This window comes from Neltuma alba, unplaced genomic scaffold (assembly GCF_004799145.2).
Source record: "Neltuma alba isolate B1F8T4 unplaced genomic scaffold, ASM479914v2 tig00012081_pilon, whole genome shotgun sequence".
Classification (NCBI taxonomy): Eukaryota; Viridiplantae; Streptophyta; class Magnoliopsida; order Fabales; family Fabaceae; genus Neltuma; species Neltuma alba.
In genome coordinates, this window is record NW_021636640.1 from 304026 (window position 1) to 329143 (window position 25118).

Consider the following 25118-nt stretch of genomic DNA (forward strand, 5'->3'; position numbering starts at 1 on the left):
GTCTAGATACAGGCAAAACTATCCTTGCGATAACCAAGGGTTAACGGAGAAATACCGATTTAATTTCTCTTGGATTTTGTATGACGCATTTTTTTTATTCTTCATGTAAACGAAGCATGAAGTAAAACAAAAATGTTAATTTGAAAAATTGATTTCAGGTTAAAATGAAAATATTATATAATAAAAATTGTCCAGATGTGCTCATCTCTAGAATTTACAGAGAGATGGGATCAGTTCTTTGCTCCTGCTCTCATGTGGTTTCCACTCTTTCTCCTTTGCTCTTTTCGTTCAGCAATCGACGCCCATCAGCTCCTTCCTCATTTCTGAATGTCCCTTCGTTCCCTGTCTTTTCTTTTCCTTTTTTCGGCTTATTGTTCCCTGTCTTCGTTCCCTTATTTTTCCGACTGCCAAATGCCAACCGAAGCTGTATGAAGTGGTCATGTAAATGCATGAGTAATTCAAAACGGCTTATTAGAAAGTCCTTTGACACACAATTATATGTGGAGTCTTGTAAAATATGATCTGACTTGCATATAATAGGGTCGTTGACAGTTGCCTTCATAAGTCTGAACTCTCTCATTTTTGAAGTGTTCTGCTCATGCATGGGCTTCGATTATCGCACATTATATTTATGCATCGAATTACACTTGTGAATCTTGAAGCTGATATGCTCTGGTTTGTTTAGAATCTCCAAATGATTCCTTATGATTCTTTGTTGCATCTTTCCAAGATTTTGAAATTTCTATTTTCACTTGTACATAGAGATCTTTCATACAATAACTTCAACAGTGGAAACTCAGAGCAGCAATGTTCAAAATACAATAACGTGTAAGCGCGCTTGCACGCACACATATTTTATGCATTCGATATCAACTTTATAATCCTATCTGATCCCTATCAATCTCTCACATGCCATAGGAACCTCTTTGCAAGCTCGTCAGTGGCCAACAACTCGTAAGTTTCATCCGCCAAACTCAACATGCGATATTTTCATTACTATATGAAGCTAATCTTTTCTGACTTTTTCACGCCCTTTCCACCTTACTCTCAGGGGAATGCCCACGTGTCTAAGAAGCGTCAGCTGCAGTGAAAGTAAGTTTACGTATAACTTTTCCTCGTCGCACTTCTTAGATCTCGGTATCTCACTCTGCTTGCTTTAGCATTTGGAATATGGATAGACTTTGGGGCTACTTTAATTAGGGGGTCCAAGAGCAAGGGGGAAAGTATATCAAGACCTTTTTCTAACACTCTGCTATATTATTTGATTTGACGGAACCTATTCTATCTTATCCTACCGTTGTAAATGTAAGTTCCTCATGTAGCTTGGTTCATTTGGACCGCGATTCACCCTATTTTACGTGTTTCAGAATCGCGCTCTCTCCATATAAATTGTGGTGGCCAGTCGGTAACCGTCAGTGACGGCAAAACATATGAAGGTGATTCAGATGTTGCTGGACCTGCTAGATTCCTCAAGGAAGGTAGAAACTGGGCATTTAGCACCACTGGCTATTACTTGGATACTAATGCTACCACAGACTACCATGTTACCTATGCGAACAAGTCTAGGCTTTCTATGATCGATGCTGGACTGTATAAGAATGCCCGTGTTACTCCTATTTCTCTGACTTATTATGGCTTTTGCCTGGAAAATGGAAAATACAGAGGGAACCTTCATTTTGCAGAGATAATGTTCACTGATGATCAAATATATAGCCGCCTTGGAAGGCGTTTATTTGACGTCTACATTCAGGTACATGTCTGCTACATTTTTCTACCTTTTTACCAATTGTCAGCTTCACATTTGATGCTGAACAAAGATTTTTAACTAGCTCGAGTGTTGAACCTTTCCTGTAGGTGTTACGTGCTGAGCTGACTTAGACTAGGATCGGCACTTTCACATGCTTTTAAGATAATACTCCTCCGATCCTTAATATAAGACCTATTTAACTAATTTGATTAGATTAAGAAAGTTAGTTAAGTTAGCTAATTATAAGAAATATGATTTGTTTTTCCTAAAATACCATAATCATCTTCTTTAATATCTTCTCTCCCTCTTTTACTTGATTATGGTTGAAAGAGTATCCATAGAGGTAATTTAAGAAAAATTGATAAATATGAGAAATAAGTCTTATATTTAGGATCAAAATTAACTTAATAATTAAGCCTTATATTTAGTATCGGAGGGGTATTACACAGTCATAAAGAATTTCTCTGTCACATCTCCTTCCGGTATAAACTAATGGTAGAATATTGGGAAAAGACACTTTTGAACCAATGCATTTAATTAATTACAGTTCAGGACCAAGTATTTCAAAGTTTTGATAAAAGACCCTGGTATCGTTAAAAATAAAAGATTAGTTATAAATTATCTTAAAGTTGAGTAGTAGATTGCGAAAGGTAAGTGTCAAACCCTTGTAACTACATGTATTAACTGAAAATTTTTTCTTCATTCATCCATATCAATTAAAAGTTGAAATATAGTTAAAAAATTTTCATACAAATGCCAAATTTTGCAAGACAGTGTGAAATTTGTGTACTTATTTTTAATAATTTCTAAAATTGAAACATCAATTGCAATTTTTCACTTATCTGATCTCTCAAATTTTAGGAAGTCCATTTGGCATTCCCAAACACACACACACACATATTGGCGAAATAAGATTCTTATTTTCAAATCTTTTATATGAATAGTTGAAAAATTTGTTGCTGTGAGATTTCGAAAGATTAAAAAAAACTTGTTTGACTGACACTTATATTTTGAAATCTACTCCTGATTATCTAATAATTTTTCACTGACTCTAGCTTTTAAGTTTTAACATGGCACATTTTATGGAAAAAAAAAGATAATTAAGTAATTTCATTTTTTATATTTAAATATTATTTAGCACCTTCGATTCTTTATTAGGTCCCAAAGTTTCATTTCCCCTAGAATGTTTCCAACCGCCTCAAAACTGTAGAGGTAGCCTTCATGCCTGAAGCGCTAAGGTTTGGACTGAAATCTTGTAGGGAAAGAGGGTGCTAGAGAACTTCAACATTGTTGAAAGAGCAGGAGGAGTAGGGAAGGCGGTGATAGAACCATTCACTACTGATGTCACTAATAATACCCTGGAGATTAGATTCTATTGGGCCGGAAAAGGGACAACGGCTATCCCATACAAATCAGTATACGGTCCTCTTATATCTGCTATATCCGCGGAATATGGTGGGCGGTACACTACAGGTTTTAAATTTTCTGCCACCACCTAGGTGGTACAAATATCATCATCTAATACATAAATTTGTTTCATTAAAACCAAACAGACCCAAAAAATGGAATATCTACTGGGGCCGTGGTAGGAATCGTGCTTGGAGGAGCTGTTATTGTGATCGTGGTATTTGGTATACTTTGGTGGAGAGGCTGTATAGGACGCAGAAGTTCATTGGCGAAAGGTAATTACAAAGCAAACTACGAACTGCTAACCAATCCTTTCATGCAAAACTTAGATGTTTTGTCTGGAGTTGGGCTCTTGTGATTTGTGTAGTATGAATTTTGGTGTACTCTGACTTCATTTTAAGATGGCAATTGTTTCATCTCATGCATGATCTTGCACCACTGTGACTCAAAATTTGATGAAAATTCTAGCTCTCTGATTTTTGTTTGCTTTTACTGACAGATCTTGAGGGTTTGCATCTTAGAACTGGTATATTCACCTTCAAGGAAATCAAAGCAGCAACCAACAACTTTAATACAGCTAATAAGATCGGAGAAGGAGGGTTTGGTCCTGTTTATAAGGTTATACACGACATGACACATATTCTATTAATTGCATGCTTGACCAGTTGCCTTTGCGGTTCTTATTTACTTGAAAATCCATTTCAACTTTCCTATAACTTCTATGTCATATCCAAAATTGCAGGGTATACTCCCAAATGGCACAATTATTGCAGTTAAGCAGCTGTCCACCAAATCAAAGCAAGGAAATCGTGAATTTATAAATGAAATAGGCATGATTTCTGCTTTGCAGCACCCCTATCTGGTTAAGCTTTATGGCTGTTGTGTTGAAGGAGATCAACTGCTGTTAATATATGAGTTCATGGATAATAATAGTCTTGCCCGTGCTTTATTTGGTAAATTATTAAGTTCTTTTTGCTTGTTTGATTTGTAATAATACAATATCTTACAACAAGTATACTTGCCATATGATAATGTTGTCTAATTATTATTGCATTCACAAATGAAGGTTTGAAGGAATTTCAATTAAAGTTAGATTGGCCAACAAGACACAAGATTTGCATTGGGATTGCTAGAGGTTTAGCATTCCTCCATGAGGAATCAAGATTGAAGATTGTTCATAGAGACATTAAGGCCACTAATGTGCTACTTGATAAAGATCTCAATCCCAAGATATCTGATTTTGGTTTGGCCAAACTTGTTGAAGAGGACAATACTCACATAAGCACTCGAATTGCTGGCACTTAGTGAGTTTCTTCTTTTAAAATAAACTTCTTTCAGGAATTATGTTCGTAAATATAGTCATTAATTAAGCTATATGAAGAATTGTGCTAGCATGTCATTCGACTTTTTCAATCTATTATGAACTAAAATATATTTGACTCTAATTTTTTTATTTTTAACATAATACAATGTATATACTTTTTATTCTCGTAGTGGATACATGGCACCTGAATATGCGATGCATGGTTACTTAACTGACAAAGCAGATGTCTATAGTTTTGGAATTGTTGCCTTGGAAATTGTCAGTGGGAGGGTCAACACTATTCACCGAGCAAAGGAGGAAGCAATCTATCTTCTTGACGGGGTAAAATATTCTCAAGCTATCTAGTAATCATGTCAATTTTATCTAGACAATGTCTACAGTACAGGGGGCTTTTTGTTTTTCAATGTTCATCTAGTACCAAAACAACCCTTTTCGGAGCCATTGCACACTGATCAAACAGTACTACTCACATAATCTCCACCTTAAAGACATCCAAACAATTTTCATAAGTTTTTTCTTACTTCTGCCCTGAGAATTTTACCAACGTCTTACGATGAGATCTTTTCAATTCAAACTTGAGCTTTATGGTTTTGGTTGCTTCTTTCTGGTACAAGCTATACCAGAAAAGAATGCTTCCATTTCGCCTTTCCTGCATAATCTGACAGTTCTTTCGTTCTCCCTGCAATTTTTATTGTTTCCAAGGATGGAATTAGTTTGATTATATATTGTATTTTGATTTCACCAGGCACGTCTCTTGAAAGAAAAAGGGGAGTTGCTAGAGCTAGTTGATCGAAGGTTGGGCTCAAACTTTGACAAGGAGGAAGCAATGGTGATGATCCAAGTGGCTCTCTTGTGCACCAATGTCACCCCAGCTCTCAGGCCTACCATGTCTTCAGTGGTAAGCATGCTTGAAGGTAAAAGTGTGGTTGAGGAGATAGTTTCAGAGTCAAGTGAGGTATTGGACGAGAAGAAGTTGGAGGTAATGAGGATGTTATACAACCAGTTGGAAGACAATAAGATGACTGAGATTCAAGAACAAGGTACATCAGTGGACGAACCGTGGGCTGCTGCTTCAACATCAGCATCAGATCTTTATCCTCTGCATTTGGACTCCTCTTACTGGAATAAAAGAGACTAGATTGTCTCATAACCTCAACAAACTGCATCTTCTGTACCATTCTGGTTATGGCTAGCCACGAACTGATGCTCTAATTCTTCTGTGATATGCTTTTATTGATTAGAATGAGATTCTCGACAGGATATTTAACTGGGTTGGTTTTCTCATCTCAACAGTTAAATATTGGAAAGGTTTTCTCATCTCCTCCTGATATACATCATAGTTTAATAAACTGTGGTGGAGAGAACAATTTCTTAGACCTCATCATATTTACTTCAACAGAAATCGAGCGGATATCGTTCCTCTTGAATTAATTTAAGTCAACCTCAGCCTCTCATTTTTTTGTTTCACTTCACTTGTGCGAGTACCAAGTCACCATATTCACACACTTCATGGTTATAACTCCTTGCATATGTATACCATATCTGGAACTAACTGCTTTCCATAATTTCTTAATTGAATATTCTCTTGTAAAATTCAGCAGCCACTGAATCAGAAGATCAGCGTCGAGCATCACAGCGTTTTCTTGCTTTTAATCACAAAAGGATCAATATAAAATTTCTTTTTTACAATTATCCGGTATCCGGCGTTTTTGATACTATTATCAGATATTTGAGTAGCCGACTAATCTTTTTGGGGGGTTTTTTGCACACAATGATCCCACTCACAAGTTTCCATAATGTAACGTGTAATTAGTATGAATCTGATGATGAAGCATTTTTCTTAATTTTCTGAAAGTCGGCCGAAGGATGCAATTCCACGAACGATTTCATAAGCTTGTTTGGATAATCATGGTGGAAAAATATTTTCGTGTTTTTTGTTTGATAAAGGGTCGTTTAAAAATTATGATTTTTCCACTTAACTCTGTTTATTTAATCTTCTTAGTTTATATAAAATATTGTTTTGCAGTCAATTTATATAAAATATTTAACAACTAGTTGTGATAATAAAGAGAAGAGCACGTACGTCGCTTCTTACTTAAAGAACTATGACCCACATGCATGAATTTCGCCCCCCGGTGAGAAAATAGTCTGTGGATTCTTTAAAGAGGGTGCCAATGGCCCTCAAGTTTCTACTGATCCTATTTATTTGCAAGATATTCGTTTAATATTATTGATAAGGGGTTTTTTTTAAGGCACTTTTTACATATTTTATATAAATTCAAAAAGATCTAAAAATTTATTAATTATTTGTTTAAATATAAAAATTGTTAAATTTACTCATATTTAATATATACACTTTTTAAAAAAAATTATCTACACCATAATAGATAAAGGATAAAATAACATATTTATATTAAAAATTTAATAAAATAACTTATAAATGATATTACTTCTTCTTTTTTTCCCATATAAATAGAACGAGAAAAGTATATGGGAGAGGGATTTTATGACTTTTGTATCAAGATGTGATATTAATTAGAGGAAATTAAAATAGGAAATATCTTTTAAAAAAAATTTCACAAGGGGAAGCACGAAGACGAGGGGGGCAGATCGTCTCAGAAGCGGTTTCTCAACGTCTCTCAGAATTTGCATATCTTGTCTGTCCATTCCATCGTGAGCGTCCATAAAGTGACACATCATGAGATATTTAAAATCGCATCTAAACCGTTCATCTCGTTATAATCCTCGCTGTCCATTCATTTCCAGAATTCACGAAAACCCTTGCTCAATTTGCTGTGAATTTCCAACCCTGTCAAAGCCGCAAACAAGGAGCTTTGTGGTTACTGACGATTAGGCACTATGAGAGAATCACCATAGTTTTGCTGGAAGAAACTTATTTTGTCTGATATCTATCTTAAAACTCTTCTGTCATATCATTGCCCTTCTTTCCATCCCTTTCTGGTTGCGCTTCTTCCTCCATATCTCCCTTCTTTTTTTTTACCTTCCTGTTCTTCTTTGCATTTGTCTGATTATTAGAATTCCTGTAGTTGTTTAAGGATGTTTTAACCTTAACATGCCACCATTTTTGAAGTGACCTAGCCTACCTTTAGTATTGTTGTATTCCAGCAGGGCTGCAAATCTAGAGAAGCTAAAATGAGGCAAACCATTCTGAATTAGCATGGCATTTCATTTGACTACCTTATGAACAATTTGGAAATATGTTTGATGCCGCCTTATAACTGTATTTCTCTTAATGATTCGAGCTTTGGAGAATGGATGTCTATTTTTATTTACTGTTTTTCTTTATTACACCTGGATTGAATTGGCTTGTAATTAGGTGAATGCTAGTTCAATTTCCCTGGTCGTTCGCTAGGAGAGACCTACTTATGATACTACAACAACTAGCAAACACAGAAGACATGTGACAATGGAGATATTTGTCATATTGTCTATGAAAATAAAAAGCTATTATCTCTTATTTAAAAAAAATCCTGTGTCCTTTTTTCTTTTTAATAAAAAATATCGGAACAAAACATATACGGATAAGAAAAACAAAAAAAATTACCATGAGATTCTTAAAAAAATAATTATAAAATAAATCTTAAAAGTTGTTATTTTTTATTCTGAAACTTGCTATTAGAGATTACCTAGATTATTATTATTAGGATTTTTTTAATAATTATCTTCCATTTTTAAAATTTGATTATGATTTTCTTTAAAAAAATTAGTTAAATTTAATTAAAAATAATAAATAAGTGAAAATTATAAATCTTTTTAAAATACTTTTACTCATGAGATGAATGAATGGTGTCGTGAAAAATAAGATAATAAATAATTTCTTCAGTTCACAATATAAATTATTTTAACCATTAACCAATTTATCAATATAAAAAAAATACATAGTTGCTTCATTAAATGTGTTTTAAATTGAAAACTTTCTACAGCTTTACTCGTATTAAATGGGGTTATAAAAGAGAGAGAAAAATATGAGGAGTTATATTTAAGTATTAATTGCAATGACAACATTAATAAGCAAGAGTTAATTGCTTTTCAACTGACTTATATTTTAAATCAAGTTATCTTTTTAGAAGTGACTTATATATTACGAAATAGAAGGAATATATTGATTATTAAAATAAATAATTAATAAAAAATAGTAAAAATTTTAAAATATCCTACAAATGATTCATATAAATAAGAATAAGATAGTGATGTTTCCCTCCCTGCCCCCCGCCCCAAAAAGGGTCCGAGGGAATATTAATCATGCCCCTCAAGATTGTTTGCCATATTCCCTCCGATTATTTTTCAAAATTTATAGTAGTCAGAGTTGATAATACAATTTGTTTTGTTGTAATCATTAAAGAGATCTTTGCTAAATCATGTTCTACCGATAGTTAGAAGTGGAAGGAGTTGTAATAACCCTTTTATATAATGCTAATATGCTGTGTCATATCAAAAGATAAAAAAGAAAATCTATTTTATATCATGCGTCTATTTTAATTTTATTATTTTAAATATATTTTCTCATCAGTAATTTTATGTAAGTTGCCTTTGTACGTCGGGATTGTAATATTTTACCGGCAACGCTTGTCTTTTCAACTGAAAACAAAACTTTTTCTCAAAACATTAACTCCTAATTAATGCTCTAATTTTTACTCCTATCGTTGAGATCTAAATATGCAACTTGCGCGATTCGAAAAAACTGTTAAAATTAATTAAAATTTTAAAAATATGTAGGAATTATATTTTTTTAAAATATATCTTTATTTATAAGTGGGTAGGTAAGAGTGAGAAAAAATTGAGAGAAAATGTACGAAAAGATAATAAAAAAGAATATATTAATTGAATAAAAATGAATAAAAATATATTTAATTTTATAATATTATCCGGCATCTGATTCGCGTTTATTAATTAAAATTTGAGTATAATCAAGTCTATATAGAAGCAGAAAATTTGTGGCATTTGAAGTCCATGGCTTACGGCTCAGTCGTCGTCGTCGTCGTCTTCTTCTTCTTCTTCCAAGTACTATATGTCACCTGAGCTTCGTTCTCTGTATATCTGGCTTTTAGCTGCTCTGGCTCCATCCTTTTATCTTATTCACAAGTCAAAACCAATCAACCTTGCTGGCCTATTTTAATGGAGTTTGCGACGTCAAGCTCCAAATCTGTCTCAATTTTCTTCTTTGGATTTCTGCTTCTGATCAGTTTCTTCTCAGATTTTCCATCCAACGCTTAACTTATTCCCCCAAATGAAGGTCTCTGCTTTTCATTTCACTTTTGTCGCCATTGTCTTTTCTCCTTCTCACAACTATCATAGTATCATGTCCCCCCCCCCCCGCCCCCCCAAAAGAAACAGAAACACACACAACATACATAAGAAAGGCTAGATCACAAAATAGAAATTGTGTAGTTAGTTTCAAAAAGATTACATCTTTTGCATCGCTCCTCTGTTTTCCAAGTGCATGTTCTTGCAGATATTATGAACTTTCAATTTTGTCTTCTTCTGTCGGTGAGCTAGATGGGTGTTTCAGAATCCATCAGAAATTCATTAATCTTCCTTTTTCCTTCTTCTTTCCCTAACCATTAACTTTTTTACGTATTGTTCTCTAATGTATACTCCTCATAGTTAATTTTCTTTGTTTTTTTTTTTCCCTCTCTCGACCATTAGGTTTTAAATTCTATTGCCATGGATTCACCTTTTGACTCTATGTTAGTTTTGTTTATTATATTAAATTCTTCCATATCTCACTACTTATGCTTCTTTTAAGCAGAAAGGTAGAAGAAAAATAGGAGGGAGAATTAATGAAAGAAAAAGTTTTAAAAATAGTAAAAAAAAAAATTATTATTTTTTAAAGCTTTTCTTCCTAGTATTCTGTCCTTCCTAAGTTCTCCCCATCCCCATCCAAATATAGGATAAGAAAATTTGCTGGAGATGTCAATTATTTGCCAGTGTTAAGCTGATTTTACAAGTGTTTTCTTGGTTGATTTTCTATGTCGTCCTTAATACAAAATACCTCTCAATTGGTTTTGATGTGAAAGCTTCTCAAAAATATAATATAGGAAAAAAGACAGTAAAATACCCTCAAAATTACTAAATGACAAATTAGGGTAAGTAAATTTCAAAATCCCAATTCAGACCCCAGGTACCATTTTGGAATTTTCAAATATTGTAAAATGACAACATTGTCCTTACTGTCGGTGACTACTTCCATATAGCTATTGACTACTCTGTTTTAACTATTGACAACTTTTGTTTTCAAAGTTCCAATGAATATTTTTATATAGCTATTGACTACACAAGAGTAGTACATCGCATTACTGGAGTAGTTAATAGCTTAGCAAGAGTAGTTATCAGAATTTAAAAATAAATGTAGTCAATAGCTAAAAAAGAGTAGTCAATAGCTTAGCAAGAGTAGTCATCAGAATTTAAAAATAAATGTAGTCAATAGCTAAAGAAGAATAGTCAATACATAAGAAAGAGTAGTCACTAGAGCAGTCCTGACCAGTCACCGAAGTTCTGGTAATGTGTCATCAAAGTTCAAAAATAAATGTAGTCAATAGCTAAAAAATAGTAGTCAATATATAAAAAAGAGTAGTCATTAGAACTCCGACAACTGGTCACCGGAACTCCGATTGACCGGTCTCCGGAGCTCCGATGGTTGGTTGCCGGCAGGGTCACCGGCGTCGGAGCTCCGGCGGCCGGAATTGCTGATGTGGCAGTATTTAAAAAAAAGTAAAAAAAAAAAGGTAAAGGGCACTTGTGTAATTTTACAACATTTGAAAATTCCAAAATGGTACCTGGGGTTTGAATGGAGATTTTAAAATTTACCTACCCTAATTTGCCATTTAGTAATTTTGAGGGTATTTTATTGTCTTTTTCCCTATAATATATGCTATTAAAATTCAACTTGAGTCAAACCAATATTTAATTTTAATCTAGTCAAGAGTTTATAAGAGTCAGATTTTATGTTTTTTCCCCTTATTATTAACCCTGAAACATTTTCACTTTGAATTTAAAAGACGAAAAAATCAGTACTTTAACTTTATTAATGTTTTTTCAGATTATATGTTATTTATACATGAATAATCCATTTACTTATAGATTAATATTTTTTAATTTAAATACTATTATTTTTAAGGTTACGTGTAAATATTTTTCATATATTTGGATTAAAATATGCTCCTCTAGTTTTATTTATAAGGCGAAGAATGAAGATATTTTTTAGTTATATTTATAAGGTAGTGAGAGAAATTTTTTATATAGATTTACAATTTAACCTTTTATTTATTATTGTGTTGACTTTATTTATATAAAGTATAATGTATATTAAATAATGGTAAAGTTAGAAAATTATTAAATTTTAAATGAGTTAACCAAGTTTAGTGTTTTTCTTGGCATGGATGAAACATGTTAGAATTGACTTATAAATAAAATTATATAAATATTATTTTAATCATGTTCATTTTTTTTTTTCGGGTTAAAAGGGATGGGATCAAACCCGCGCACACACACCCCACACACACACATACCACTCGGTCAAACTGTCGGTGGTTAATCATGTTCATTTTTGCAATGCAGTGAACACTCTTCAGGCAATATCTGATAAATGCACCAACTTAAATTGGACGGTTACATGGGGATCTTGCATTAAGGCAACTGTTGGATTTAATAATTACATGATTAATATGTCCCGACCCAGTTCTTTCACTCAAATTGCCAGCAACGTCACTTGCGATTGCTCCTCCCAAAACGGCACCGTTTGCCATGTCACTAATCTGTATGTGATCTTCTTCCTCTACTTACCTTTAATTTTACTGGTATACTACTTTCCATACTTAAGCTAAATAATTAATTTTAAAATATTATAAAAGTAATTAAATTAGGGGAGAATTACAATGAGGTCCCAAGTAATTAAAAAACAAGTCCCAGAGGTTGTCATTCTCACTGTAGGACTTGTTATTTCAGGCTGCTCAGGTTGTTACTTAGGACTTTGTAGTGATTATTTCTCTTGTGTGGGACTTGAATGTAATTCTCCCTTAAATTAGTTACTTATAATAAATGAGTGTTAGCTTTCCTAAAATTCATTTATCAATCAGTATTGAAACTATCATTTAATGGAATTCTTAACATATGTAACCAGTAAGAATATTTTAAGAAAAATTATAAATTTGAGAGTAAAAATAAATTGAGATTTTATATTTAAAATCAAAATGAACATAAAAGTGAATGAATAATTTCTTATGAAATAATAGTATTTAATATTACATCATAGTTTTTTTTTGGTCAAAATATTACATCATGGTTTAGATTAGACAATATTTTCCTTATTAAGAGCTAATATTGATGTTTTAATTCATAATTTCAAAAAAAAATAAACATATACTCAAAATATGTAAATAAAAAAAATCTTTTGGCCTATCTATTATTTTACTATCATGAAAATTTACAATTTAAACCATTTAAAAGCAAATGATTCAAGTCATATCAGTGAGGTAAACAAAAGTTTTTTCATGAAAATATTGAACAAAATAACTCAATTTTCTCAATTATACACAAACCCACAAGACTTCTTTAAATTGTATGCTGCATTTTTTTAATGATTAGACGCGTTTAATTAGTGAGAGAACAATTTTTCAATGGTACATAGTATGTTGAGAGGCATGAATATATCTGGAGTTATGCCCACTAAACTCGGAGATCTCACCCAGCTGAATATCTTATAAGTGATCACACACAGATATACATATATCTGCACACACAAGGTCTTATTTGATTGCATCATCATTGTGAAACCATACACCAGAATCTGATAAAGACTGACAGAAACTTACTATTGCGTTGAGCAGTGATGTCCATTACAACTATCTGAATGGTACAATTCCAACGTACTTTACTCGCATTCCCATTACCAATCTGTAAGTTGTCAAATATGAACAAGGCAAGCAATTAGGGAAGTTCTTCAGTTTGGTCCCAGTTGAAACTAATTCACTATATACGCTTCAGGTCCATTGTGGGGAATCGAATTAGTGGTTCAGTTCCTTTTGTGTTCGGTAAAATTGCTAGTCTAAAGGAGCTGTAAGTTTTGGAGTCAAATCCACTCATTTCAAAATTGTCAAAAAAGAAAAGAAAAGAAATATAGTTGATATAGAAGCTGAATAAGTTTGTATTGATGTCATAGGGCCTTGGAAGATAATCAGCTCAAAGGACATCTTCCTCAAAGTCTTGGAAATTTGAGCAACTTACGAAGATTGTAATTTGTCCTTTTGATTTTTTCCATTCTCTGTTTCCTGCATTTTCTTTTGGTGCTTCCTAATATTTGACTTTGTTTTTGCATCAAAATGCAGACTTCTTTCTGCAAATAATTTTATAGGGACAATGCCAAAAACATTTGGAAATCTCAAGAACCTTACTGATTTGTGAGTGACATCATGTGATGCAACTGTTCTGTTTAGTTTTTAATTCTTATCAATTTTATTTTCAGATTTAGTTAAGTCCTTGTTAAATACTGAGATGAGATCACTCCTCACAACTTCCGCAGTAGGATAGATGGGAGCACATTATCAGGGAAGATACCAAGTTTTATTGGGAATTGGACAGAATGTACCTCTTTGTGAGTATCCTTGAATTTAAAGATTCCTTATTGTACTTCATACTATTCACTTTCTACGAGAATTTTATGTTTTCGTCAAGAATATGCAGGGCACAGGCATGGAAGGCCCCATTCCTTCCACCATATCTTTGTTGAAAAATTTGAAAGAATTGCGGGTTGCTTATTTTCCCTTCGAAGCAACAGCACATATGTTGTAAATTGTTTTGGAATTTACTCTTCAATAAATGGTTCTTTCCTCTTTAATTAAAGAGACATTTTTATTTCAGGAGAATATCTAATCTGAGTGGAAACACAACCATGAAATTTCCTGATTTGAAGGATATGAAGAGTTTGGAACGACTGTGGGTTGGAAACTTTTCTACCATTATGCTAAAATCTATATTATTCATTTGGGTTTTGTGTGAACTGGCTTATAATTCTCCTTTCTATGACTGCAGGGTACTGAGAAATTGCTTAATTACTGTTGACATTCCGAAGTACATTGGTGAAATGAAAAACTTAAGGACTTTGTAAGTCGCTACTTCGACAGGGCAGTTAAAGAGATTGTCAAGATTTTCAACTCTTTTATATTTAATGGATGCATTAAGGCATTCTCTCACCATTTCCAAGTATAATAATTGATTTAAGACTAGCTTATTGATTATTGGTCCTTATTCACTAATTTGCGTCTGGGTTACCTCATTTTCTTGCATAGAGTTGAGTTTTAACAGGTTGACTGGTTAAATTTGAACTCATTTCAAGAGTTGCATTTTAATCAAATGTAAGCAAACATTAGCATTTGTTGGTAAGAAGTGTTAAAGAAAATAATGTGGATATTCTATCAATAATAATCATCAAAGGGATGGGTTTAGTGCTTTATCTTTTATGCTCTGCTTGGATGGGAAGACAGGTTAGAAGGAAAGAAAATGGGAGGAAAGAAAATAGAGAGAAGGAAAAACTAGAGGGAAAATGTTATCATCCCTCTTGCTTGGATAGATGAGAGAAAATAGAGAGGAAAGAAAATTAATAAATATCCAAATGACTAAAATGTCCTTATTAAATATATCATATTTAAAATTAAATTAAACTAAATATTCTGATAGAAAGATTATACTAACATTGGCATCATCAAATGATTAAAATCAAGTTATTTGGTTGATATATATTATTAGATTATTATATTTTAAAGCCAAATTATTTAATAAAAATATTGTTTTAAGATTAAAGAATAAAAAATGAATAAATTTTTAAATATAATAAAAGAAAATAAATATGGAAAGTAAGAGATGGTAGGGGTAGTTATGAAAATCTTGTTTTCCTTTCCAAATCTCTCCATATATGGGGAGAAAATGAGGCATGGGGCCCATCTTATTTTCTCCCCACTTTTCCTTCATCCTATATTTTCTCTCCTACCTAAGCAAGAGAAAAGTTATTTCCCCTCATGTTTTCTGTTCTTGTTTTCTTTCTTCTCTAATTTTCCCTCAATCCAAGCTGGGGTTAAAGAAGGGTTTGGATGTTATTGGTCCTTTGGTTTTTTTTTTTTTTGGGTTAAGCTATTGGTATCCGGTGCAATCTGGACACTGGACTTCTTGGCCCAATATTTTTGTTCATAATGACCTATGTGTCTTATGATCGTGAAACCACAGACCATCTCTTTTTTGAATGGAAAATTTAAACTGAAGTAACGAGGATTCTAGTGAATTGGGTTGATTTGTGACATAGTAACACATGTTCTTGAAGCCACACCACAAATCGCATCCTATCTTCAAGACAAGAGTGGCTATGTTTTGGTTTTGCAGCTATACATGTAATTTGGCAGGCTAGGAATGATGTTATCTTCAAGCATGAATGTTCCAGTTGCGATAGGTTGTGTTATAGGGTGATCAATGATCTCAAAGTTAGATGGAAACATCTGTTAACAGATAGGAATAGACATACGAAGGCTACATGAGCGAGATTCAATATTTAGGAGAGCCTGTATGATTTTGGTGTGAATAAATTTTGAAATGAATATAAGCATTCACTTTTTTCAAAAACAATAATTATCAATAGGACTAAGGGACTAAGTTAATTGTGGATGCAGGTTTCTGACAAACGATTATCTGAATGGAACAATTCAAGAATGGGTGGTGGAGAATAAATATAATATGTTAGCCTATTCTCTTAATATTTCTCCATTTTATAATTCTAGAGTCACCTTCTATACAACTGCAAAGTCCCATATTATTGAAAAAGCTAAACTTTTAATCTCATGATATTTGCTTTCAGTAATTTATCATATAACAATTTTACTAAGGTTTCTATGTCTAATTGTCAGAACTTGCAAGTGTAAGCTTCTCTTTGTTTATCAATTAGATGAGCGTGCATTTCAAATTAACCAATGTTGTAATTCTCAACTTAATATTATTGATGGACAAGAACTTAGCTTCCAGTCTCTCATCATCAGGAACAAATGCGTAAGTTCTTGCCTATGGCATACTTGTTTAAAATTTAGTTTCAGTTATATCTCTTGGAATCATCGATTGAAACTAACCACTGATTTTGTAGAACCTGCTGTTTCAAGAAGGGCCTACTTTGTCCAAGAACACCTCAATGTGAGTTAAGATTTTTTCCATCAATGATGTTTTTAATTTGTACACCACAAAAATTTTGGTAAGCAAAGCTACGATAATTTCTTCTTGATAACATATCATGATATTTCAATTATACAGATAACTCGTTGTTCATTAACTGTGGAGGACCAAAGATGAAGTTTGAGGGGAACGAATGTGAAGAAGATCCCAATCCAAATGGCATTTCGTACTTCAATATCAAAGATGACAAATGGGCTTATAGCAGCACAGGAACATATATATTTAACGATAAAGCTGATTATGTAACAAGTGTGACAAAAAATAAGTTTTCTTTGATTGTTAATGGCTCAGAATACTATCAAACAGCCCGTCTTAGCCCCTCGTCACTCAAGTACTATGGCCTATGCATGCTAAAGGGTAATTATAAAGTAAAGCTCCACTTTGTAGAGATAATGTTTTCTAGTGACCAAAAATTTAGCAGCCTTGGTACACGCATATTCGATGTTTCAATTCAAGGGAGTGATGAAAAGAAACGCACTCTATTTGATTGTTTCAATTGCTTCTTACATTTTTATCAAATGTCTTATATGGTTTTGCTGGAACAAAGTAGTTTCAAAGCTATAGATTTATTATTGCATTTTCATAGGGTTTGAAATGCTTGAAAGATTTTAATATTACGAAGGAAGCTGGTGGAGTTGGTAAGGGCATCACTAAGGAATTTGATGTTGATGTGAACGATACCACTTTGGAGATTCATTTATATTGGACAGGGAAAGGAACTACTTCGATTCCCACTAGAGGTGTATACGGACCTCTAATATCTACTATCACAATGATGCCAAGTAAGTAGTATTTTTCACGTTATTATATAACTTACTGTTTTCTTATAAAATACATCATGTTATGTGGTGTAGGCATTTATTCTTGGTTGCAGATTTCAAAGTTCCTTCACAAGGGCTCTGTGTTGATAACCAAAGGAATGATAAAGGGTTTTCAGCCAGAGCTATTGTTGGAATTATGGTTGGATTATGTCTATTCCTCATAGTGGTATTACTCATTATCCTTCGAAAGAATAGTTTCCTTGATGGGAAAAATTCACAAGACATAGGTAATATTGGAGCATAAAATAAGCTAATTTAGGTTTTGCTAATGAAACTTCATTAACAATATACTTTTAATTACCAAGGTGCCATTATTTTTATTATACTAACCAATCTTTTCATGGATAACTTTTTTCCCTTGGAAATGGGCTTTGTATTTCTACATTATGAATTTTGGTGTCTGATGTATTTTCACCTTATACATGATCGTCAACTATTAGTACATCAATTAATGGAGATTCTAGCTCTCTAATCTTTTATTTCTTTTATAAACAGATCTTAAAGGCTTGGATCTTAAAACTGGTATATTTACCTTGAAGGAAATCAAAGCAGCAACGAACAACTTCAATGCTGATAATAAGATTGGAGAAGGAGGGTTTGGTCCTGTTTATAAGGTTGTTACAGGATGATATATTCTATTAAACTGCATGCATGATCAATTTGCGACTCTTGCTTACCTGAAATCAAAATCCATTTCAACTTTCCTATAACTTGATTTCTTATATCCAAAAACACAGGGCATTCTCAAAGACGGCAGAATAATTGTAGTTAAGCAGCTATCTACTAAATCAAGGCAAGGAAATCGTGAATTTCTAAATGAAATAGGCATGATTTTTGCTTTGCAACACCCTTGTCTTGTTAAGCTTCATGGCTGTTGCGTTGAAGGAGATCAGTTGTTGCTCATATATGAGTTTATGGATAACAATAGTCTTGCTCGTGCTTTATTGGGTAAATTACTAAATGTTTTTGGCCTGCTCTGCTTTATGACGATCCACTATCTTATACCCCCTCTATCTTTTATTATAAGATCTAATTTATTGAACGGGTTTGTCCCTTTTTATAAGATCCTATTTGAGCTTATTTGAGCATTGAATACAGTATTACCTATTTTACTACTAATTTAATGTATTTAATACATTCTCTTTCTTCATTTATCTGACTATTACTTTTTAATATTTATCCATTTATATACAAGGGAGAGGGATATATTTGAAAAAAAAATTACATTTGCTACATATTAATTGCTTTTAACTAATTTTAACTGTTTTCTTAAATCGCATAATTTAGTTAAAAGGATCTTATAATAAGGAACAGAGTAATATCATGGTTATGTGAGAATGGAGTATAATTCATGTTTTATTAAAAAACAAAGGCCCAAAAGAACTCCAGATAAAATTGGAGTGGCCAACAAGACACAAGATTTGTGTTGGAATCGCTAGAGGTTTGGCTTACCTTTATGAAGAATCAAGATTTAAAATTGTTCATAGAGACATCAAGGCCACGAATGTGTTGCTTGATAAAGATCTCAACCCCAAGATATCTAATTTTGGTTTGGCCAAGTTTTACGAGGAGGAAAATACACACATTAGCACCAGAATTGCTGGAACTCGCTTAGTTAATTAGTATTAACTAGTAACCTATTAAATGTTATTTAGTTATATTTGTTTGGATAACACATGGGAGATGAAAATACAAATATGGTAGTGAACATCTCCTTTATGAAATTGATAATAATTTTAATTAAAGGTGATATAACACAAAGAAACAAAAATGCAGGGCATTTGGCTTTACTAACTCTTATTTTATGAATGAAATTTTATTATGCAGTGGTTATATAGCTCTTGAATATGCAATGCATAGATATTCGACTAAGAAAGCATATGTTTATAATTTTGGAATCGTTGCTTTGGAAATTATCAGTGGCAAGATCAACACCACTCAAAAGTTAGAGGACGAATGCTTTTATTTACGTGATTGGGTATCCTACATCCCAATGAATTAAGTAGATAGCTCAGCTTTTCCCAATTAAATTGTGTACACTGGCTTATAAGGCTTCCATTTATATGTACTGTTGTTATCAGGCACATCAGTTGAAAGACGGAGGTAATCTGATGGATCTGGTGGATCCAAAGTTGGGTGAGGACTTTAATAGAGAGGAAATAATGACTGTGATTGATGTGGCTCTCCAGTGCACTGAAAACTCTCCAAAACTCAGGCCTACCATGTCTAAAATGCTTAGCATTCTTGAAGGCAGGCCTGCTGATCTGGAGGTAGTCTCAGATGATGAAAGTGAGATTATGGATGATGACTTGAAACTGAAATTGGTCATGAAAGAAGAAGCTGATAAAGATGAGACCAATCAGGCCATAAACTCGTCAAGCCATGAGTCTCAGACCACATCTCAACCCTTTTCAGAATTCTATTCGGCCAGTAAAGATTCTTCTTCCTGGGAGAAAACCATCTAGCTGTATATATCTTAAACATGTTTATCTCGCCATAATTTGATGGATATATTATGTTAATATTGTACTATAAATTCTCTTATGATGCCACACCTTGATATATACTTCTCAGAACTATCAGGAACGGGTCATGTATGGATACATTTCTGCTGTGATCGATAGTAGACTGTAGAATTGTTAGTCATGTTAGCTAAAAATAATGTTTTGCCCATTGATTCATCGGATCCTAAAGTACTAATGATTCCTGAACGATGCGAAGGATACCTTTATATTTAATTTAATTTTAGGGCCGAGAATGTCAATAGTATTATAGATTTAATTATAAGGCTTGGCCCAACTGTGAGTGATCAGACCCAAGCCTAAGCTTGCTGTTAACCTGAAGCTCTGTCAATGTTCAGGTGAAAAAACAAAAGCTGTGTGGATGGAATGAGATTGAACTTTTCGGAGTCACCTTCTTCCCCTGTTCCATCCTTAACCTCTGGCTTTGAAGCAGAGTGTGATTGATTTACTATTTAGGGAACAACACAGGGACAAAGTGTGAAGGAATTAAAAGGGTTGCAGTAGACGTATCGAAGGAAAGAGCCACGAAAGACAACTCTATTCTTCATTCCTTTATATTTCAGTCAAGGAGAAGAAGCACCGCAAAAATCACTTCTTTTGCTTTGGAATTTTCTCTTCACCAGATCAATGTACGTTGATCATATATATATATGACCTTTGCATTTTGAACGTAGATGCATGTTCTGCCACTGTGCATTGTAAGTATATGTTGATCCTTTTATCCTTAAAAAAAAAAGAGGAAGAAAAAGCTGCTATCAAGAAATTGGCAACAAAAGAACGTAGTCTGTGGTTAAACCATATAAATTGGTGAGTGCAAGCATTGGGTTGTGCTGCTTTTGTGTTATAATATCGTACATGTACAAATTTTAGCTGATAACAAATGCAATGTTAAGTGTTGATTGATGCCTAATATAAATCAGCTAGTTGGAGCTATAACACTAAGATTGGTTAAACTTCAAAAGGATTTGTTTTAGGGGAAAAATACCACATTTGATAATTAAAGTTTAAGCGTACATTCAGAACTTGGTATATGACTCAATGTATTCCGTTTGACATTGTATAAATAATTACCCTACGATTCTTTTTCCACAAAGCCTACTATTCTTGTTTACTCCTTTACTAAAGAATTGAAAAATACATGCAAGTTTTCTTCCTGCCTGATGAACAAATCATGCGTAAAAGGAGAAAAGAGAAGAAAAGGAGGAGAAATAGAGAGAAACTACAAGAAGCAAAAGACAAATGATCTTAGTATTGTTCAATAGGCTAAAAGTCTAACATCAAAATAACCTGAGGGTTATTTACAGAGCTCTAAGTGTAATTATTGAAAAGTTAAATAAGATAAACCTAAATAATTCACAAAAATAAATAAAGACAATCTATATTTCAAACAAATATCATTATTATAACATAATACAAATTCTATAACTACGGTTTCCAACCATTAAATTTTAATCTTCAAGAAGCTTACTAGATGAAGAAAAATCATCCTTACTCAGAAGAGATATTGAGGAGTCAACCCATAACCCATCTGTTGACTTGCCTCTTTGTCCCATACTTGATTGAGAGGCTACAAATGTCTGGCTGTCATACGACAGCATTTTGAACCTTGCATATTGGTCTTTGAGCTTGTTTATCGGTGCTTGAATTGGAGTTTTTCCCTCAAGCATATGCTCACTACAGATGATATGGAGGGTCCGAGGGCGGGAGATAGATTAGTGCACAAAAGAGCCAAATTTAGCATTCTCATGGTTTCATCTTGAGAGTAGTTTGAACCAAGACGTGGATCCACCAACTCTAAAAGCTTTTCTTCCTATTGGAGAACACAGACTAAGAAAAACTTAAACTGTATTAACTCTCCACTAATTAAAATATAATAACTTTTCAACCTTATCCTTAGTAATAAATGCACTTTTCCAAAAAGATAATTATATAGACTCTAATAAATAAAGAACAAAATAGTACATAAATGTTAAAAATTTAATAAAGTGACTTATAAATAGGATTAAAAAATTTATTTTCTCTTTATCCTATAAATGAGATGAAAAGAATAATTTACATTATAAAATAAGTCTTATATTTAAAACACAAGCAGTGTTAATTAATAGAGAAGAAATTAAGAGAGAAGGCCAAGATCAGAAAGCGGAAAAAGGGACATTCGCAAAAGCCTTCGCATGCATGCATGAGCCCAAAAAAAAAAAATCACGTCACATCGATCGTTTAATTTTAACTATTTTAGTCAATTATTGCGCACTAATTAATTGTGGTCTAATTCTTGATATGATCTCACTTGGTACATGGGAAAATATGTTGGGGATTGAGGCATTCTGAAACCGTGTTATAATTTGAGGATTTTCGTTGTATCCAGTTGTCAAGTCGGTCATTCAAATTCAAATTAGTCTTGTCAATTTTGTGAAAGGGAAATTTAATATCACCAATAACATATTAACATAACATCACAGGTCACACGTACTTTTTAATCGTGGGCTGTTGTTGGAGCCACTTAAGACGATAAAAATGGGTTGGGGGGTAACCTCTGACTTTTTCCTTTTGCGAAAGTACGCACTGGGAGAATATTTTCACTGTACGCAAATTGATAACGAACAGCTTAATCATTTTGTTTTTTTGGGTGTCAGCAACTTAATCATACGGTGTTATAAATAACTCATGGACGATGAAAATGGAGTTTAGCTTCACACTAGATGTGTGTGTGTGTACAGATGCCAGAGTAAATAACGTAAACAAGAATATTCAAATGAATTGTCCTCAACTATCACGTAGGGAAATCATATTCCTCAAGACCTGGTTTGGTTGTGCGTATTGACTCCATCTCTGCATAGTTAAATTCAAGTCAACCTCATCCTCCATCAGGTCGACGCGCGATCCTAGCCGGTTGTTTCTATTAAATCCAGCCGTCTATCACAGGGAAAAGGTCCTCCCTCTCCCTCTCCCACGCACAAAGCAATTAGATTTATAAGCAGAGCTTTTGAGGGTGCCTTGGTTTTAAAATAATACTCCATTCAGTTTAAAATATAAGATAAACTTTATCTATTTATGTTTATCAAAAAATTAGTTAAAATCATTTTAAAATAATAAATATGTAAGACATGTATTTTTTTTTTTCAAATATACTCTTATTAGTAAAAAGAATAAGTAAAAAAGAGCAATAAATAAATTAAAGAAAAAAGAGAATATATGAGGATAAAATTAAAAAAAAACTCATTAAATACTTAGACAAAAATAAATGTTATCTTATAAAAAAAACCGACTTCCTTTAACAAAGTTTAAAATAATACTCCATTCAGTTTGAAATATAAGATAAACTTTATCTATTTATGTTTATTAAGAAATTAGTTAAAATCATTTTAAAATAATAAATATGTAAGACATGTATTTTTTTTCCAAATATACTCTTATTAATAAAAAGAACAAGTAAAAAAGAGCAATAAATGAATTAAAAAGAAAGAGAATATATGAGGATAAAATTAAAAAACTCATTAAATACTTAGATAAAAATAAATGTTATCTTATAAAAAAAAACCGATTTCCTTTAACAAAGTTTAGCTTATATTTTAAACCGGAGGGAGCAATACATCTGAAAGGTTTTCACAGGTAACTCCAAGGGGAAGCAGCACGAAGTACAACATGAGTTGTTCTCAATATTGCCTTATTGTGATCCTTCTCTTCTGCTTCTTCTCCCCTGTTGCCCTCGGTGTCACTTCACTAGATGAAGGTGTACAGTGTACACACACTATGCATAACTGGATCCTATATTTTGTATATATGATCATGGATTATGTGATCAATAATCTCTCCATGAGAGGATATGTGTGTGTGAATATATATATATATATATATTTATCTGTATGTATGTATATGTATGCACGTAAATCACGGGGCATGGATGGGACTGATCAATGGAGTGGTCCAACTTGATGACATGCACATATGTACCCAAAAACCAGACTAGCTAGAGGTCACAAAAGGCTTTCGGGACAGTAGTGAGCTCCTTCAATTTTCCCCACATACTGATGCGAAGTTTGATGGGGCTTCTAAGCTCAGCTCCATTATATACTGACGTGGAAAGCTATCCTCGAAACGAACGGCCACCAATCACTTGCTTCTACCTTATTTAGATAAACCTAATCATTGCTCATCCTTGTTCCCAATTCTTTTTTAATCACGTACGCACTAACTGCACGAGATTATAAGTTACAAGTTCACTGGATTTTACTCCTGGCTAATTCTACGCTCAGTATTTACATGAATCCACTTCAGTTTCAATCAGCATTGCATTTTCTTCGATACAATAATCATCATTATATAGAAGAAGTAAGAGCATAAGTGGTTCTCTCACTACTTCCTCAATATGGCTCGAACCAGACAGACTGGCAAGTCTGCAAAAACATGTCCATCACTGTCTTTCTCCCTTTGTTGCTAGCTTTAGTTATTGTTTCCGCTCAAGCAAGAGTCCCAAGCGACACATATGGTTCGAGCCAAACAGACCCATTCTCTGCTTTTCTGCTCAAAGCCATGGATTTCTTATGGATCCGTGGTCGTTCTGGTTATCAACATGTCTGGCAGGTAAGTTTCTTGTTACCCTCGTGCTGTCAAAGAATATGCGCGCGCGCGCGCGCGTGTATATTTATATAAAATATGAATCCTACTATGTCTATCTCTATTTTTCGTCGAAACTTTGAGAAAGATAGCTGGGAAAGTAGGAAAGAAGGACTGGAACTCGTAACTGGACCAAAAATGACGAAGATAATGCTGTCGTCTGCAATTGTCCTCCTGCTGATGGTTTTTGTCATGGTATCAACATGTACGCGTCTCTCACTGACCTCTTTTTTTTCCTTTTTTTTTTTTTCCTTGCACATCTTTGAACGGGACACCTTTTCCCAAGGAAAAAATGGTCAAAATGGTCATTTATATTTGCAAAAACCTAATTTACTTATAAGTGACCAATTTGACATTTATAAATTTACTGAAATAATCATATTGCCTTTTATTTTATTGATTATTTTTTAAAAAACAAAATGTCCCATTAGCCTAGCGGCTACAATAATTTTTTTGAAAAT

The 25118-nt window shown here is 33.2% G+C and overlaps 1 protein-coding gene across 2 annotated transcripts; it reads left to right on the plus strand.

The window, feature by feature from the left end:
• Window positions 1-1499: 1499 nt before the first annotated feature.
• On the plus strand, window positions 1500-20202 carry LOC114722066 (probable LRR receptor-like serine/threonine-protein kinase At1g53440). Of its 2 annotated transcripts, XM_028907994.1 has the most exons (17): window positions 1500-1750; window positions 3007-3202; window positions 3301-3429; window positions 3654-3772; window positions 3897-4107; window positions 4221-4458; window positions 4649-4799; window positions 16486-16523; window positions 16615-16661; window positions 16779-17155; window positions 17287-17482; window positions 17575-17748; window positions 18017-18135; window positions 18259-18469; window positions 18894-19143; window positions 19349-19499; window positions 19603-20202. In XM_028907994.1, the coding sequence occupies exons 1-17, from the start codon at window positions 1574-1576 to the stop codon at window positions 19984-19986; spliced, it is 3168 nt and encodes a 1055-aa protein (XP_028763827.1). In that variant the 5' UTR covers window positions 1500-1573; the 3' UTR covers window positions 19987-20202. The 2 variants fall into 2 exon arrangements, with proteins under 2 accessions (XP_028763827.1, XP_028763825.1); XM_028907992.1 differs by lacking the exons at window positions 18259-18469; window positions 18894-19143; window positions 19349-19499.
• Window positions 20203-25118: the final 4916 nt, after the last annotated feature.